The sequence below is a fragment of the Carcharodon carcharias genome (assembly GCF_017639515.1).
Source record: "Carcharodon carcharias isolate sCarCar2 chromosome 29 unlocalized genomic scaffold, sCarCar2.pri SUPER_29_unloc_3, whole genome shotgun sequence".
NCBI classification, from domain to species: Eukaryota; Metazoa; Chordata; class Chondrichthyes; order Lamniformes; family Lamnidae; genus Carcharodon; species Carcharodon carcharias.
The window spans coordinates 54465-73188 of NW_024470676.1; the positions used below are offsets into that span (position 1 = coordinate 54465).

The 18724-nt window shown below is 53.5% G+C and overlaps 1 protein-coding gene across 1 annotated transcript in view; it reads right to left on the bottom strand.

Annotated features, from left to right (window-relative positions):
- Positions 1 to 18277, bottom strand: part of lim2.5 (lens intrinsic membrane protein 2.5) — a 64893-nt gene extending 46616 nt beyond the window's left edge. The window contains exons 1-2 of the mRNA XM_041181260.1: positions 18103 to 18277; positions 6984 to 7133 (exon numbers count right to left, since the gene is read on the bottom strand). Coding sequence (XP_041037194.1) covers positions 6984 to 7133; positions 18103 to 18277 — 325 coding nt within the window. The remainder of the gene's footprint in view (positions 1 to 6983; positions 7134 to 18102) is intronic.
- Positions 18278 to 18724: the final 447 nt, after the last annotated feature.

An 18724-nucleotide genomic window follows, 5' to 3' on the forward strand; every position in this document is an offset into this window, starting at 1 on the left:
ATTTGACGTGTACTAGTTTTGATATGTAAGAGAGATAGCGTGCATCTGCATTTTTTGAATAGAGTGTTCAAGAAGGGGGGGGTGAAAACTGACCCCTATCCAGCAGATACCAAGCAGTATGTTTACATTACTAATAAAATTGGTACAATGAAAGGGGTTTTATTGTTAGAAGAGGCTGGTGACACAATGAGAATTTGCATTCAATGGGCAGTGGTAGGTATAACTGGTGTGCAGGGCAGAGGCAATGTGAGATTAAAAAGCAGCTGTAACCCTCCAAATGGCTCCACAGGAACCAAGGTGAAAAGAACCTCATTTTGAATTTGTCAGGTGAAAATGCTTTGCCTGGTGTCTGGTTAAGTCTATGGGTGGCTGTTGCCTTAATGGAGATTAGTTTGGGAATTTGTTATAAGTTATGATGCTAGTAATTTGTAGCCATGTGTATATATATTTTAACCTGTGTAAATTAATGAAATGTTTCATTTAGTTTAATGTAAAACCTCAAGAACTGGTGGTCTGATTCCTGAATTTAGAGTTGCATCTGAAATATAACACTTAAAATTATAGGTTATGACAGCTGTTTAAGGTTTCCCTCTGGGAATTTTAAATAACTCCGCTTTACCATCTGCAATTGTCATAACACTCAAATGCACACTCACACACACTCACACACACACACACACACATTCACACGCACTCACACACACACACACACACACACACACACACACATTCACACGCACTCACAGACACACACACACACTCACACACACTCACACAAACACACACACACATTCACACACACTCACAGACACACACACTCACACACACTCACACACACACACACATTCACACGCACTCACAGACACACACACTCACACACACTCACACACACACACACATTCACACGCACTCACAGACACACACACTCACACACACTCACACACACACACACATTTACACACACTCACAGACACACACACACACACACATGGGGCCACACAGTACCTGACGAGAGTGAATCATTCCCTTCACTCTTCCATTGTCTCTCTCTCTTACACTCTTTTCTCACTCTCTCACTCATACTCTCTATCCAGGTTCCTTTCACTCTCTCGCACTCTGTCTTTCTCTCTCTCTCTCTCTCTCTCCCCAGCTCTGCCATTCTCAGACTTTCTGTCTCCTCGTTTCCATACCTTTTCCCTTGCCACCTCTTCCTCTTGTATTGTCTCCTGCCTCTCTTGCTCAGCCTGCTTTTCTCATTTTCCCTCTTCACCCCTCCTCTCTCTCTCACACACACAAACACACTCTGTCTCTTTATCTGTTTGCTCTCCCTCTCTCAGTTTCTCACTCACACGCATTCTGTCTCTCTCTCTCTCTCTCCATCATCCTCTATTTCCACTCTGTCTTTCACTATCTGCCTTTCTCTCACTGTCTTTCCCTCTCACTGTCTCTCTGTTCTCTCTCACTCTGTCTCTCTCTCTCTGTACTCACGCTCTGTCTCTCTCCACCTGCCTCTTCACACCTCTCTCTCCTCTCTATAACACATTCCATCTCTCTCCCTCCCCATTCTCTCTTTCTCTTTCCTTCCCTCTCACCCTCCCTCTCTCTGCCCCTCCCTCTGGCTCGCTCCCCCCTCTATCCCTCTCTCTCTCCCTATCTCTTCCCCCCATCATCCACCCGCACCGGTCCTCAGTCTTTTTCCCCTCTTTCTCTCCCTCCCCCCTGTCCCCCTCTCTCCTCTTTCCCAGCCCCTCCACCCCTCTTTCCCCCTTGCTCTCTCTCTCTCCTCTCTCCCCTTCCCTCTCTGCCCCTCTCCTTCTCCCCACCCCCTCTCTCTCCCCACCCCCTCTCTCTCTCCCTCCCACCCCCTCCCTCTCCCCCCATTCCCCTCTCCCCCTCTCCCTGCACCCTCTCTCTCTGTCCCTCCCTCCTCTCACACTCCCTCTCTCTCCCCTTCTCTGCTCCCCCACCCATCTCTCTATTCCTCTACCCCATCTTTCTTCCTCACTCCCTCCACCTTTCCCCACTCGCTCTCTCTGCCCCCAACCCCCTCTCTCCCATCCAACCCTTTTCTCTCTCCTCCAACCCACCCCTCCCCCTCTCCTCCAACCCACTCTCTCTCTCTCACCTACCCCCTCTCTGTCCCCCCCACCCTCTCTCCACTCCCCCCTCTTTCCCCCTCCTCCCTGTCTCCCCCCTCTCTTCCCCACCCCCACACTCCTCTCTCCCCCAACCCCCGCTCTCACCCTCCCTTGCCCCTCACCCATCCCACTCTCTCTCCCCACCCCCCTCTCTCCCTCTCTCTCTGTCTCTCTCTCTCTCCCCTCACTCCCCCTCTCTCCCCGACACCCTCCCTCTCCCTCCCACCCCTCCCTCTCTCCCCCACCCCTCTCTCTCCCCCACCCCTCTCTCTTCCCCACCCCTCTCTCTTCCCCCCAATCCCCCCTCTCCCCCACCCCTCCCTCTCCCCCCACCCCCTCTCTCTCCCCAACTCCCCTCTTTTCCCCCCACTTCCTCTCTCTCCCCCAACCCCCTCTGGCTCACTGCTACCCCTTGTCTCTACCCCCCCAATCCCCTCTCTCACCCTTTTCCCCTCGCTCTCCCCCTGTCTCCCTACCCCAATCCGTCTACCCCCACCCCCTCTCTCTCCCCCACCCCCTCTCTCTCTCCCCCTCACCCCCTCTCTCTCCCCCTCACCCCCTCTCTCTCCCCCTCACCCCCTCTCTCTCTCCACCACCCCCTCTCTCTCCCCCTCACCCCCTCTCTCTCTCTCCCCCACCCCCTCTCTCCCTCTCCCCCACCCCCTCTCTCTCTCTCCCCCACCCCCTCTCCCTCTCCCCCACCCCCTCTCTCTCTCTCCCCCACCCCCTCTCTCTCCCCCTCACCCCCTCTCTCTCTCTCCCCCCACCCCCTCTCTCTCCCCCTCACCCCCTCTATCTCCCCCCACCCCCTCTCTCTCCTCCTCACCCCCTCTCTCTCCCCCCCACCCTCTCTCTCCCCCTCACCCCCTCTCTCTTCCCCCACCCCCTCTCTCTCTCTCCCCCACCCCCTCTCTCTCCCCCTCACCCCCTCTCTCTTCCCCCACCCCCTCTCTCTCCCCCTCACCCCCTCTCTCTCTCCCCCACCCCCTCTCTCTCCCCCTCACCCCCTCTCTCTCCCCCCCACCCCCTCTCTCTCCTCCTCACCCCCTCTCTCTCCCCCCCACCCCCTCTCTCTTCCCCCACCCCCTCTCTCTCTCTCCCCCACCCCCTCTCTCTCCCCCTCACCCCCTCTCTCTCTCTCCCCCACCCCCTCTCTCTCCCCCTCACCCCCTCTATCTCCCCCCAACCCCTCTCTCTCTCTCCCCCACCCCCTCTATCTCTCTCCCCCTCACCCCCTCTATCTCTCTCCCCCACCCCCTCTCTCTCTCCCCCCCTCTCTCTCTCTCCCCCCCTCTCTCTCTCCCCCACCCCCTCTCTCTCCCCCTCACCCCCTCTCTCTCCCCCTCACCCCCTCTCTCTCCCCCTCACCCCCTCTCTCTCTTTCCCCCCTCTCTCTCTCCCCCACCCCCTCTCTCTCCCCCTCACCCCCTCTATCTCCCCCTCACCCCCTCTCTCTCTCTCCCCCACCCCCTCTCTCTCTCCCCCTCACCCCCTCTCTCTCCCCCTCACCCCCTCTCTCTCCCCCTCACCCCCTCTCTCTCCCCCCACCCCCTCTCTCTCTCTCCCCCACCCCCCCTCTCTCTCTCCCCCTCTCTCTCTCTCCCCCACCCCCTCTCTCTCTCTCCCCCCCTCTCTCTCTCTCTCCCCTCACACCCCCTCTCTCTCCCCTCACACCCCCTCTCTCTCCCCTCACACCCCCTCTCTCTCCCCTCACACCCCCCTCTCTCTCCCCTCACACCCCCTCTCTCTCCCCTCACACCCCCCTCTCTCTCCCCTCACCCCCTCTCTCTCCCCCTCACCCCCTCTCTCTCCCCCTCACCCCCTCTCTCTCCCCCCCACCCCCTCTCTCTCCCCCCACCCCCTCTCTCTCTCTCCCCCACCCCCTCTCTCTCTCTCCCCCCCTCTCTCTCTCCCCCACCCCCTCTCTCTCCCCCTCACCCCCTCTCTCTCTCCCCCAACCCCCTCTCTCTCCCCCTCACCCCCTCTCTCTCCCCCTCACCCCCTCTCTCTCCCCCTCACCCCCTCTCTCTCCCCCCACCCCCTCTCTCTCCCCCTCACCCCCTCTCTCTCTCTCCCCCACCCCCTCTCTCTCTCTCCCCCCCTCTCTCTCCCCCCCACCCCCTCTCTCTCTCCCCCTCACCCCCTCTCTCTCTCTCCCCCACCCCCTCTCTCTCTCTCCCCCCACCCCCTCTCTCTCTCTCCCCCACCCCCTCTCTCTCCCCCTCACCCCCTCTCTCTTCCCCCACCCCCTCTCTCTCCCCCTCACCCCCTCTCTCTCTCCCCCACCCCCTCTCTCTCCCCCTCACCCCCTCTCTCTCCCCCCCACCCCCTCTCTCTCCCCCTCACCCCCTCTCTCTCCCCCCCACCCCCTCTCTCTTCCCCCACCCCCTCTCTCTCTCTCCCCCACCCCCTCTCTCTCCCCCCCACCCCCTCTCTCTCTCTCCCCCACCCCCTCTCTCTCCCCCTCACCCCCTCTATCTCCCCCCACCCCCTCTCTCTCTCTCCCCCACCCCCTCTCTCTCCCCTTCACCCCCTCTATCTCCCCCCACCCCCTCTCTCTCTCTCCCCCCACCCCCTCTCTCTCTCTCCCCCTCACCCCCTCTATCTCCCCCTCACCCCCTCTCTCTCTCTCCCCCCTCTCTCTCTCCCCCATCCCCTCTCTCTCTCTCCCCCCTCTCTCTCTCCCCCTCACCCCCTCTCTCTCCCCCCACCCCCTCTCTCTCCCCCCACCCCCTCTCTCTCTCTCCCCCCTCTCTCTCTCCCCCACCCCCTCTCTCTCTCTCCCCCTCTCTCTCTCCCCCTCACCCCCTCTCTCTCCCCCCACCCCCCTCTCTCTCTCTCTCCCCCTCACCCCCTCTATCTCCCCCTCACCCCCTCTCTCTCTCTCCCCCCTCTCTCTCTCCCCCATCCCCTCTCTCTCTCTCCCCCTCTCTCTCTCCCCCTCACCCCCCTCTCTCTCCCCCCACCCCCTCTCTCTCCCCCCACCCCCTCTCTCTCTCTCCCCCCCTCTCTCTCCCCCCACCCCCTCTCTCTCTCTCCCCCACCCCCTCTCTCTCTCTCCCCCTCTCTCTCTCCCCCTCACCCCCTCTCTCTCCCCCCACCCCCTCTCTCTCCCCCCACCCCCTCTCTCTCTCTCCCCCCCACCCCCTCTCTCTCTCTCCCCCCCTCTCTCTCCCCCTCACCCCCTCTCTCTCCCCCCACCCCCTCTCTCTCTCTCCCCCCCTCTCTCTCCCCCTCACCCCCTCTCTCTCCCCCCACCCCCTCTCTCTCTCCCCCACCCCCTCTCTCTCCCCCACCCCCTCTCTCTCCCCCTCACCCCCTCTCTCTCTCTCCCCCCCTCTCTCTCTCTCCCCCACCCCCTCTCTCTCTCTCCCCCTCTCTCTCTCTCCCTCACCCCCTCTCTCTCTCTCCCCCCCTCTCTCTCTCCCTCACCCCCTCTCTCTCTCCCCCCACCCCCTCTCTCTCTCTCCCCCACCCCCTCTCTCTCTCTCCCCCTCTCTCTCTCTCCCTCACCCCCTCTCTCTCTCTCCCCCCCTCTCTCTCTCCCTCACCCCCTCTCTCTCCCCCCCACCCCCTCTCTCTCTCTCCCCCCTCTCTCTCTCCCCCACCCCCTCTCTCTCTCTCCCCACCCCCTCTCTCTCTCTCCCCCACCCCCTCTCTCTCCCCCACCCCCTCTCTCTCTCTCCCCCACCCCCTCTCTCTCCCCCTCACCCCCTCTCTCTCTCCCCCCCACCCCCTCTCTCTCCCCCTCACCCCCTCTCTCTCTCCCCCTCACCCCCTCTCTCCCCCCCCACCCCCTCTCTCTCCCCTCACACCCCCTCTCTCTCTCCCCTCACACCCCCCCTCTCTCTCCCCCTCTCTCTCTCTCCCCCACCCCCTCTCTCTCTCTCCCCCCCTCTCTCTCTCCCCCTCACCCCCTCTCTCCCCCCCCACCCCCTCTCTCTCCCCTCACCCCCTCTCTCTCTCTCCCCCTCTCTCTCTCTCCCCCACCCCCTCTCTCTCTCTCCCCCCCTCTCTCTCTCCCCCTCACCCCCTCTCTCCCCCCCCACCCCCTCTCTCTCCCCCCCACCCCCTCTCTCTCTCTCCCCCCCTCTCTCTCTCCCCCACCCCCTCTCTCCCCCTCACCCCCTCTCTCTCTCCCCCACCCCCTCTCTCTCTCCCCCACCCCCTCTCTCTCTCTCCCCCACCCCCTCTCTCCCCCTCACCCCCTCTCTCTCTCCCCCTCACCCCCTCTCTCTCTCCCCCTCACCCCCTCTCTCTCTCTCCCCCCACCCCCTCTCTCTCCCCCTCACCCCCTCTCTCTCTCCCCCTCACCCCCTCTCTCTCTCCCCCTCACCCCCTCTCTCTCTCCCCCTCACCCCCTCTCTCTCTCTCCCCCACCCCCCTCTCTCCCCCTCACCCCCCTCTCTCTCTCCCCCTCACCCCCTCTCTCTCTCCCCCTCACCCCCTCTCTCTCTCCCCCTCACCCCCTCTCTCTCTCCCCCTCACCCCCTCTCTCTCTCTCCCCCTCACCCCCTCTATCTCCCCCCCACCCCCTCTCCTCCCCCCCTCCCCCCCCATTCCCCTCTGTCTCCTTCCCAGCCTGCCTCATCACCCCCTGGACCCACCCCCCTCTCTCTTCCCCTCGACCTACCTTCTTCTTTCTCCCCTCACCCCACCCCTGTCTTCCCCCGCTCCCCTCTCCCTCCCCCTCCATCCTCTCTCCCTTCCCCACCTCCTCACTGCCTCCCTCACCAGCCCCCACACATCTCTCTCTCTCCACCAACACCCCCCCCCCCCCCCCCCCACCCCCCCTCCCCTCCCCCCGTCTCTCGGTGGTGTCGTGCGGGTTGAGGGGAGACTCACTGGAAATGAAAAACAGGACTCCGGCAGCGAAGGTGCGGTTAAACCTCTCGAAGAAGGAAAAGTGAGCGAAAGCGAGAGCTCCTGCGATCAAACCAGCGAAACAGGACATCGCAGACAGGATCATGAAGGCTCTGGTAGCATTCCAGTAAGCTGCAGAAAAGAGAGGGGGTGGGGGGAGAGAGGGAGATGGGGGAGAGAGGGGGAGACAGAGAGAGAGAGAGACAGGGAGAGAGACAGACAAGGTGAGAGGGGGAGAGACAGAGAGAGAGAGAGCATCACAGAGAGAGAGAGACAGACAGAGAGAGAGAGAGAAACAGAGACATGAGAGAGAGAGCGTCACAGAGAGAGAGAGACAGACAGAGAGAGAGAAAGACAGAGAGAGACACAGAGAGAGAGCAACACAGAGAGAGAGAGAGAGAGACAGACAGAGAGAGAGAGAGACAGAGAGAGAGAGACAGGGAGAGAGACAGACAAGGTGAGAGGGGGAGAGACAGAGAGAGAGAGCATCACAGAGAGAGAGACAGACAGAGAGAGAGACATGAGAGAGAGAGAGCATCACAGAGAGAGAGAGACAGACAGAGAGAGAGAGACAGAGAGAGAGAGAGACAGACAGAGAGAGAGAGAGAAAGACAAGGTGAGGGGGGAGAGACAGAGAGACAGGGAGAGAGACATTGTGCGTGTGAGAGAGGGAGAGAGAGACAGTGAGAGAGAGACAGAGAGGGAGAGAGGTAGAGAGAGAGAGAGAGACAGACAGAGAGGGAGAAAGAGAGAGACAGAGAGGGAGAGTGATAGAGAGAGAGACAGACAGAGAAGGAGAAAGAGAGAGACAGAGAGAGAGAGGGAGACAGAAGGAGAGAGAGAGACAGAGAGGGAGAAAGAGAGAGACAGAGAGAGAGACATTGTGCGTGTGAGATAGGGAGAGAGAGAGAGACAGAGAGAGAGAGGGAGACAGAAGGAGAGAGAGGGGGACAGACAAAGGGAGAGAGAGGGACAGAGAGAGAGCCAGACGGACAGACGGACAGGCAGAGAGGGAGAGAGAGACAGAGAGAGGGAGACAAAGAGAGAGAGAGAGGGAGAAAGAGAGAGACAGAAAGAGAGAGAGACACACACAAGGTGAGAGGGAGAGAGACAGAGACAAAGGGAGAGAGATGGAGATGGGGAGAGAGAGAGACAGAGAAGAGAAAAAGGGAGAGACAGAGAAAGTAGGGACAGAGACAGAGAGAGAGAGAAGAGAGTGAGAGAGACAAGGGGAGTGGGAGAGAGACAGAGTCAGAGACAGAGTAGAATGGGAGAGACAGAGGGGGGAGACGGGGAGAGAGAGGGAGAGAGAGATAAAGAGAGACAGAGAGGGGGTCAGATGGGTGAGCGGAGTGGGGAGAGAGATGGTGCAGATGGGGAGAAGAGAGAGAGAGAGCGAGAGGGGGCAGAGAGGAGTGAAAGAGAAAGAGAAAGGGAGAGAGACAGACAGAGAGAGAATGAGTGACAAAGAGGGGGGTCATATTGGGGAGAGAAGAGAGGGGGGCAGATGGGGGGTGAGAGAGGGGGTAGAGGGGGAAGATGGAGAGGCAGAGACAGATAGAGGAGGAGAGAGAGAGGGGGAGAGAAGGGGAAGAGAGAGACAGAGAGGGATTGGGAGAGGAAGGGGAGACAGAGAGAGGGAGAGAGAGGTGAAAGGGGGAGAGAGAGAAAGGGAGAGACAATATTGAATGAGAATGGTATTGAGGAGCGATTGGGTCAAATGAAACAGGGAGAGGGAAATGGAGGGAACAAAGTGAGATTAGACATGGCTCCGATCATAACATCCATAAGGAACAGATTAACGGCTCAATCTCCCCTCTTTGTGCTCACTTGTTGAGGATACCGTCCAAATTCTCTACCTGTCCTTGGAGTGTTTGATGGGGACAGTGTAGAGGGAGCTTTACTCTGTATCTAACCCCGTGCTGTACCTGTCCTGGGAGTGTTTGATGGGGACAGTGTAGAAGGAGCTTTACTCTGTATCTAACCCTGTGCTGTACCTGTCCTGGGAGTGTTTGATGGGGACAGTGTAGAGGGAGCTTTACTCTGTATCTAACCCTGTGCTGTACCTGTCCTGGGAGTGTTTGATGGGGACAGTGTAGAGAGAGCTTTACTCTGTATCTAACCCCGTGCTGTATCTGTCCTGGGAGTGTTTGATGGGGACAGTGTAGAGGGAGCTTTACTCTGTATCTAACCCCGTGCTGTACCTGTCCTGGGAGTGTTTGATGGGGACAGTGTAGAGGGAGCTTTACTCTGTATCTAACCCCGTGCTGTACTTGTCCTGGGAGTGTCTGATGAGGACAGTGTAGAGGGAGATTTACTCTGTATCTCATCCTTTGTTGTTGCCATGACAGCAGATCACAGCCTGAAATACTTACAGGTTATTGAAAGTTTTGATGAAGACTTGTGTTTTTTTGAAAAAGGCTATACAAACAAAAGCTGGCCGAGACTGTAAATTAACCACTCTCGGTAAAATTCCTATGTGAATTACACTTGACTGAGTCGTCCAAAGAGACCATGGAATGTCCAGCTAAAAAGGTGTCAAGGCCCACTTCATACAGAGACACTTGAAAGGAAGAGATGAAATACAAAAGACGGAACTTTAATCTCCTGTGGTTGCCGAGACGATGGAGACTGATTACCATTACAGCAGAAACCACCTCCTGTTGAGTTATGTATCAGAACGCGGATATTATCTGAGTTGAAAGAAAGCAGATTCTGGGCAAAAAGCATGTTTGTTTTCTCCCTTCCAGGAATACACAAGAAAATGGGTTAAAAAAACCAAGTGCAAACCCTGATCGGTATGTTTTAGTTCCGGTGTGCTTGTGTGTGCTGTGAAGGTCACTGCAAAGGAACAGCAACTAGACATCACTGCAGCTTGCAGGCACAAGTCTCTATCTCTCCCTTTCTCTCATGCCGGAGGTAAGTCAGCAAAGCTACATTCATAAAGGAAACAGGACAACTCCTTCAGCTAACCTGCAGAAGCAAGTGTCTCCAAACCAACTGCTCAACTGCCAAAGTCAGCTGTACTGGAATCGCTCAACTTAACGACCGCAACATTTCACCATCTACTACTCATGGACAAGCCAAAGACTGATTCGCAAATCTTTTAAATATTTATTTTTGGATTCAACTTCTCATTTCCGATCTATTTGTATGTGTATTGCATTTTTGGTTTTTAGTAATTAATTAACTTCCCCTTTCTTTGAGATAAGACAGCCTGGTTAAATTGGCTCTGTCTAAACCATAAATACATTTGCGGGTTTTTGAGTTACACAATATCATCAACCCCACCCCATTTTACGCCAACATTGTTCCTTGCTCTGATTTGGGATGTTTTGTCACAGGTCATGGACGAGCATTTTTTTTCCATGAAATATTTAGGTTGAAGCATGTTTCTGGGTGCTTTACAGCATGTTCCCCAATTCTTTCCCTTAGGCACTGAGAGATCATTTGCCCTAAATGTCAGGTTGAAATACACAGACACAATCCTCACACCATCACGCACTGAGTCCAAAACAAAACACAACCATCTACAGGGACAACAAGCCCGAACACAAACAAACTCAAGCAGCTAAAGCGACAGCCATTCACTCTCAACACCCAAAACACAGCAAACACAGAGCACAAAAACACCCAACACCCAGCACCCAAAGCAGAGCACCCAGCACCCAACAGACAACACCCAATGCCCAACACACAGCACCCAACACCCAACACAACACCCAACACACAGCACTCCAAAACACAACAAACAGCACCCAACACCCAACACAGCACCCAACACCCAACACACAGCACCAAACACCCAACACACAGCACCCAACACCCAACCCAACACCCAACACACACAGCACTCCAAAACACAAAAAACAGCACCCAACACCCAACACAGCACCCAACACCCAACACACAGCACCCAACACCCAACACACAGCACCCAACACACAACCCAACACCCAACACACAGCACCCCAAAACACAACAAACAGCATCCAATACCCAATACACAGCACCCAACACCCAACCAAACACCAAACACACAGCACCCCAAAACACAACACCCAATACACAGCACCCAACACCCAACCAAACACCCAACACACAACACCCCAAAACACAACAAACAACACCCAACACCCAACACATAGCACCCAACACACAGCACCCAACACAACACCCAAAACACAGCATCCAACATCCAACACACAGCATCCAACACCCAACCCAACACCCAACACACAGCACACCAAAACACAGCACCCAACACAAAGCACCCAACACACTGCACCCAACACCCAACACGCAGCACCCAACACCCAACCAAACACCCAACACACAGCACCCCAAAACACAACACCCAATACACAGCACCCAACACCCAACCAAACACCCAACACACAGCACCCCAAAACACAACAAACAGCACCCTACACCCAACACACAGCATCCAACACCCAACACACAGCAACCAACACCCAACCCAACACCCAACACACAGCACCCCAAAACACAACACCCAACACACAGCACCCCAAAACACAACAAACAGCACCCAACACCCAACACACAGCACCCAACACACAGCACCCAAAACAACACCCAACACACAGCATCCAACACCCAACACACAGCATCCAACACCCAACCCAACACACAGCACCCAACACACAGCACCCCAAAACACAACAAACAGCATCCAACACCCAACACATAGCACCCAACACCCAACACGCAGCACTCAACACCCAACACACAGCATCCAACACCCAACACACAGCACCCAACACCCAACACCCAACGCAGCACCCAACACAGAAAGCAGCCAACACCCAGGACACAGCACACAAAACAAAGTACTCAACACCCAACATCTGACATTCGATGCCTGATGCCCGAGACCTGACTGGCTGACCCAGCACCTGATGCCTGACATCCGACACCCACATCCAACACCCAAGATGCAAAACACAGCACCCGGCACTGAACACCCCACCCCCAACACTCAAACCCAGCACTGAACACCCAACACTCAATACCAAATACTGAGCACTCAAAACACAACACCCACCATTCGACACTCAAAACTCGAAATTAAACACCCAACACTGTACACCCAACATTCAACTCTGAACACTGAACGTCCAACACTCAACACCCAGCACCCAGCACCCAGCACCCAACACCCAAAACATAAAAACGAATACCCAACACCCAAAACCCAACAACCAACATCCAACATTGAACACCCAACATCCAAAATCCATCACCGAACACCCAACACTGAACACCCAACACCCAACATCCAACACCAAACACTCAACACTCAACATCATTCAACACACAGCACTCAACACTGAACACCACAATACCCAACACACGACACCCAACACTCTACACCACCACTGAACACTCAACACTGAACACCCAACATGCAACACTGAACATCCAAGTCCCAGACACTCAATAGCTAATACCCAACACTCAACAATGACTACCCAATACCCAGCACCCAACAACAGGCACCCAACACTCAACACCCATCATCCAAGATGCAACACTTAACACCCATGACCAAACACCCAACATTCAACACTGAACAGCCAATTCTCAACACCCAACACCCAACACCCAACACTCGACACCTAATGCTCAACACTCAGCACCCACCACCCAACACCAAACACCCAACACCCAGCAATGAACACCCAACATTCAACACTGAACATCTAATGCCCAACTCTCAACACCAACACTCAACATGAAACGCCCAAGACCCAAAAGCCAACACCCAACACTCAACACCCAATACCCAACACGCAATTCTCAACACCCAACGCTCAACACTTAACACCCATCACCGAACACCCAATACTGAACACCCAACACGCAACACTGAACACCAGTTATCCAACACTGAACAGCCAATGCCCAACAGTCAACACTGAACAGCCAATGCCCAACCCTCAACACCCAACACTCAATGCCCAACACTAAACATTCAACACTCATCAATCAACAACCAACACACAACACTCAACACCCACCACCCAACATCCAACGCTCAGAACTAACACCTGTCACTCAAAACACAACACTGACCACCAAACACCCAACACTTAACACCAAAACCCATCACCCAAAACTGACCAGCCAACACTCAACACTCAACACCCAATGCTGAATACCCAACACTGAACACCTAACATCGAACACTGAACCACAAATGGTCAACATCCAACACCCAACATCCAACACTTGACACTCAGCACCAAACACTCAACACTGAACACTGAACATTGAACACCCAACACTCAACACCCAACAGTCAACACTCCACACACAACACACAACACCCAACACTCAACACCCATCATTCAATACACAGCTCTCAAAACTGAACACCAAACACCAAACACCCAACACTCAACACCTAACACTCAACACTCAACATCCAATACTTAACACCCAACACCGAATACCCAACACTGAACACCCAATATCCAACACTGAACAGCCAATGCCCAACACTCAACACCCAACACTAAACACCCAAGACCCAAAACCCAACATCCACCACCCAACACACAACACCAAACCCCGTCACCCAGAAACACAACACTGACCACCATTCACCCAAAACTTAACACACAACACTGTATACCCAACATTGAACATCTAACAGCCAACACTGAACAGCCAATGGCCAACCCCTAACACTCACCACCCAACACCTAACATTCAAGACCCAACACTCAAAACCCAACACCCAACACTCACCATTCAACACACAGCACTCAAAACTGAACACTAAACACCCAACACCCAACACTTAAGACTCAACATTCAACACGTAACACCTAATACTGAACACCCAACACTCAAACTGAACATACAATACTCAACACTTAACACCCAATACCGAACACCCAATACTCAACACTCAACACGCAACACCTAACACTGAACACCCAACACTGAGCACCCAATTCCCAACTCTCAACACCCAATGCTCACCGCTGAAGACCCAACACCCAACATCCAACACACAACACTCAACTGAACAACCAACACTGAACACCCAATCCACCACACTGAACACTCAACACTCAATGCTGAACACCAAACACCCACCACCCAACACCGAACACCCAACACTCAACACTGAACACCCAACATTCAATGCCCATAACCGAACATGTAACACTGAACACTCAACGTCCAACACTGAACACTCAACATCCAACAGTCACCACTCAACACCTAACACCCAACACACAACGCTGAACACCCAACATGCAAGACTGAACACCCAATACTGAACAGCCAACACCCAACACTCAACACTCAACACTCAACACTCAACATTCAACACTCAACACTCAACACCCAACACCAAACACTGATGTTGGAATGACCAATAAACATCCAACCCTAGACACTGAATGTCCAACACCCAACACTGAATACCCAAGCCCGACACTGAACACCTAACAGCCAACACTGAAAAGCCAATGGCCAATACCCAACACTCACCACCCAACACCCACCACCCAACATCCAACACTCAACACTCAACACTCAACACCAAACACTGATGTTGGAATGACCAATAAACATCAAACCCTGGACACTGAATGTCCAACACCCAACACCCAACACTCAACGCCCAACACTGAACACCTAACAGCCAATACTGAAAAGCCAATGGCCAATACCCAACACTCACCACCCAACACCCACCACCCAACATCCAACACCTAACACTCAAACTCAACACCCCAACACCAAACATTCAATGCTCAACACTCAGCACTGAACGCCCAACACACAACACTGAACATGCAACACTCAACACCCAACACACAACACCTAACACTGAACATCCAACACTCAACACTGAACATGCAACACTCAACACTGAACATGCAACACTCAACACTTAACTCCCAACACAAAACACCAAACAATGATTGCCCAATATCCAACACTGAACACCCAATTCCCAGCTCTCAACACCCAACACTCACCGCTGAAGACCCAACATCCAACACCCAACACTCAACACTTAACACTGAACACCCAACACTCCATGCTGAACACCCAATACTCAACGCTGAACACCAAACACCCACCACCCAACATTGAACACCCAACACTCAACACCCAACACTCAATACCCATGACGCTGAACACCCAACATGCAACACTGACCACCCAACACTTAACACCTAACAATCAACACTCAACATTCAACACCCAACACTTAATACTGAACAACCAACATGCAACACTGAACACCCAACACCCAACGCTGAACACCCAACACCTAACACCTAATTCTCAACACTCAACACCCAACTTTCAACACTCAACACTCAACATCCAACACTCAACATCCAACACTCAACAGTCAACAAACAACACCTACCACCCAACATCCAATGCTCAACACTCAACACCAACACCTATCACCCAAAACACAACACAGACCACCAAACACCCAACACTGACCACCAACACCCATCACCCAAAACTCAAAATTGACCAGCCAACACTCAACACTTAACACCCAACACTGAATACCCAACACTGAACACCTAACATCCAACACTGAACTACCAATGGCCAACACCCAACACTCAACACCCAACACTCAGCACTGAACATTCAACACTGAACACTGAACACTGAACATTGAACACTCAACACCCAACACTCAACACCCAACACTCAACACCCAACACTCAACACTGAACACACAATACCCAACACTCAACACACAGCATTCAACACACAGCACTCAAAACCGAACACCAAACACCCAACACCCAACACTCAACACTCAACACTTAACACTTAACACCCAACACCAAACACCCAATACTGAACACCCAATATCCAACACTGAACAGCCAATGCCCAACACTCAACACCCAACACTAAACACCCAAGACCCAAACCCCAACACCCACCACCCAACACTCAACACTCAACACCAAACCCCGTCACCCAAAAACACAACACTGACCACCATTCACCCAATACTTAAAACCCAACACTGAACACCCAACACTGAACATCTAACAGCCAACACTGAACAGTCAATGGCCAACACATAACACTCACCACCCAACATCCAACAGCCAACACTCAACACTGAACACTCAACACCCAATGCTCAATACCCATAACCAAAAATGTAACACTGAACACACAACGTCCAACACTGAACACTCAACATCCAACAATGAACACCCAACACCCAATACTGAACACCAACACCCAACACCCAACACTCAACACTCAACACCCAACACCCAACACTCAACACTCAACACTCAACACTCAACACTCACCACCCAACATCCAATGCTCAACACTCGATGCTGAACACCCAGTACTCCAAACTGAACACCCAACATGCAACACCCAACACTCAACACTTAACACCCAACACCAAACACCCCATTTCCAACGCTGAACAGCCAATGCCCGACTATCAACACCCAACAGTGAACACCCCATATCCAACACTGAACAGCCAATGCCCAAAACCCAACACTCAACACCCAACACCTAAAACACAACACCCAATACTAAATACGCAAGACACAAAACTCAACACTCAACACCCAATACCTAACAGCCAACACTCAACACCCAATACCCAACGCCCAACACCCAACACCCAAAACTGAGCACCCAACACTCAACACCCAACATCAACACCCATCACCCAAAACTCAACACTGACCACCCAATACTCAGCACTCAACATCCAGCACCCAATGCTCAACAATGACCAACTAACATTAAACCCTGAACACCGAATGTCCAACACCCAACACTGAATACCCAAGCCCAACGCTCAACAATGAACACTCACCACTCAATGCACAACACTCACCACTCAACACCCGACACTCAATGCTTAACACCAAACACTGAACACCCAACACTCAACACCCAACATTCAACACAGAACGCCCAATGCCCAAATATCAACACCCAACACTCAACAACCAGCACCTAAAACCCAACACCCAACACTAAACACCAAAAACTCAACAACTCAACACTCAACACTCAACATCCAACACCCAACATCCAACACTCAACACCCAACACCCAACACTAAACACCAAAAACTCAACAACTCAACAACACAACACTCAACACCCAACACCCAATACTCAACACTCAACACCCAACACCCAACACGCAACACTCAACACCCAACACCAAACACTGATGTTGGAATGACCAATCAACATCAAACCCTGGACACCGAATGTCCAACACTCAACACTGAATGCCCAAGTCTGACACTCGACACTCAACATCCAACACTCAACGCTTAACACCCAGCACTGAACGCCCAACACTGAACACCCAACCTCCAACACTGACCACTCAACACCAAACACCCAACACTAAGCAGCCAACATTCAACATTCAACACTCAACACCCAGCACTCAACGCCCAACACCAAACACCCATCACCCAACACTCAACACGCAACAATGGCCAACCAATATCCAACCCTGAACACCTAATGTCCAACACCCAACACTGAATACCCAGCCCCAACCCTCAATATCCAACACTTAGCACTCAACACACAACACCAAACATTCAACCCCCAACACCCAACACTCAACACCAAACACCCAACACCCAACACTCAACACCCAACACGCAATGCCCAACACTAAACACCCAACACTGAACACCCAACATCAACAGTGGACATCAAACTGCAAACACTCAACACCCAACACTCAATACCAAACACCCAACACCTAGCACTCAACGCCCAACATCCAACACTCAACAATGACCACCCAGCGCTCAACGCCCAACACCCAACACCCAGAGCAAACTACCCAGCACACAACACTGAGACCCCTATATCCAACACTGACTACCCAATGCCCAAAGCCCAGCACCTCACACACACACAACCATACACTCACACACACATACTCACACACAAACACATTCACGCACGCACACAGACACACACACAGAGTCCATGCACACACATACATACACACACACATACATAAAGTCACACTGTCCATGTCATTACATTCTCACCGATGCTGTCAGTCTGCATGTAACACTTGTTTGCGATACAGTATCTCCAGAGGCCCTGGTGGGCAAAACTCCCTGACAGACGGTACTGCATCCAGTAATCGGTTGCTGTGGACACCACCAAGAGGACATTCCCCATGAAGGCACAGAAGAGACCTCCGCCCATGAAACTGTACATGTCTGTGAGCGTGTTGACACGATTTCTAAGTCACTGAGCGAAAAATATCTGAGAGAGAGAGAGAGAGACGGGTTACAATGCCCAGTGCAATATTCCAACATTAAGCTCAGACCCACACAAAAAAAGCAGCCATGGCATCTAATGCCTCATCCCTCTGCTATCCGCCCCAAACCTGTCACCCCTCTATGGGTCCCACGGGCGCTCACTCTCTCCAAGAGGGTTGTTTTCATGTGGGCTACTTAACAGCTGATGGTGGCACTGACATTTCAACAGGTCACATTCGGGCCCAGTTTAGGTTGGCTATTCATCCAAGGGGGACCTCACCAAAGCAGTGGCCATGAGGATCAGCGTTAGATCCTCTCCCTGCTCGATTGAGAGAACGGGGACCAACAAATTAACATAAATCAATGAAATAAAACAAAAAACAATATCAGACACCATAATTAA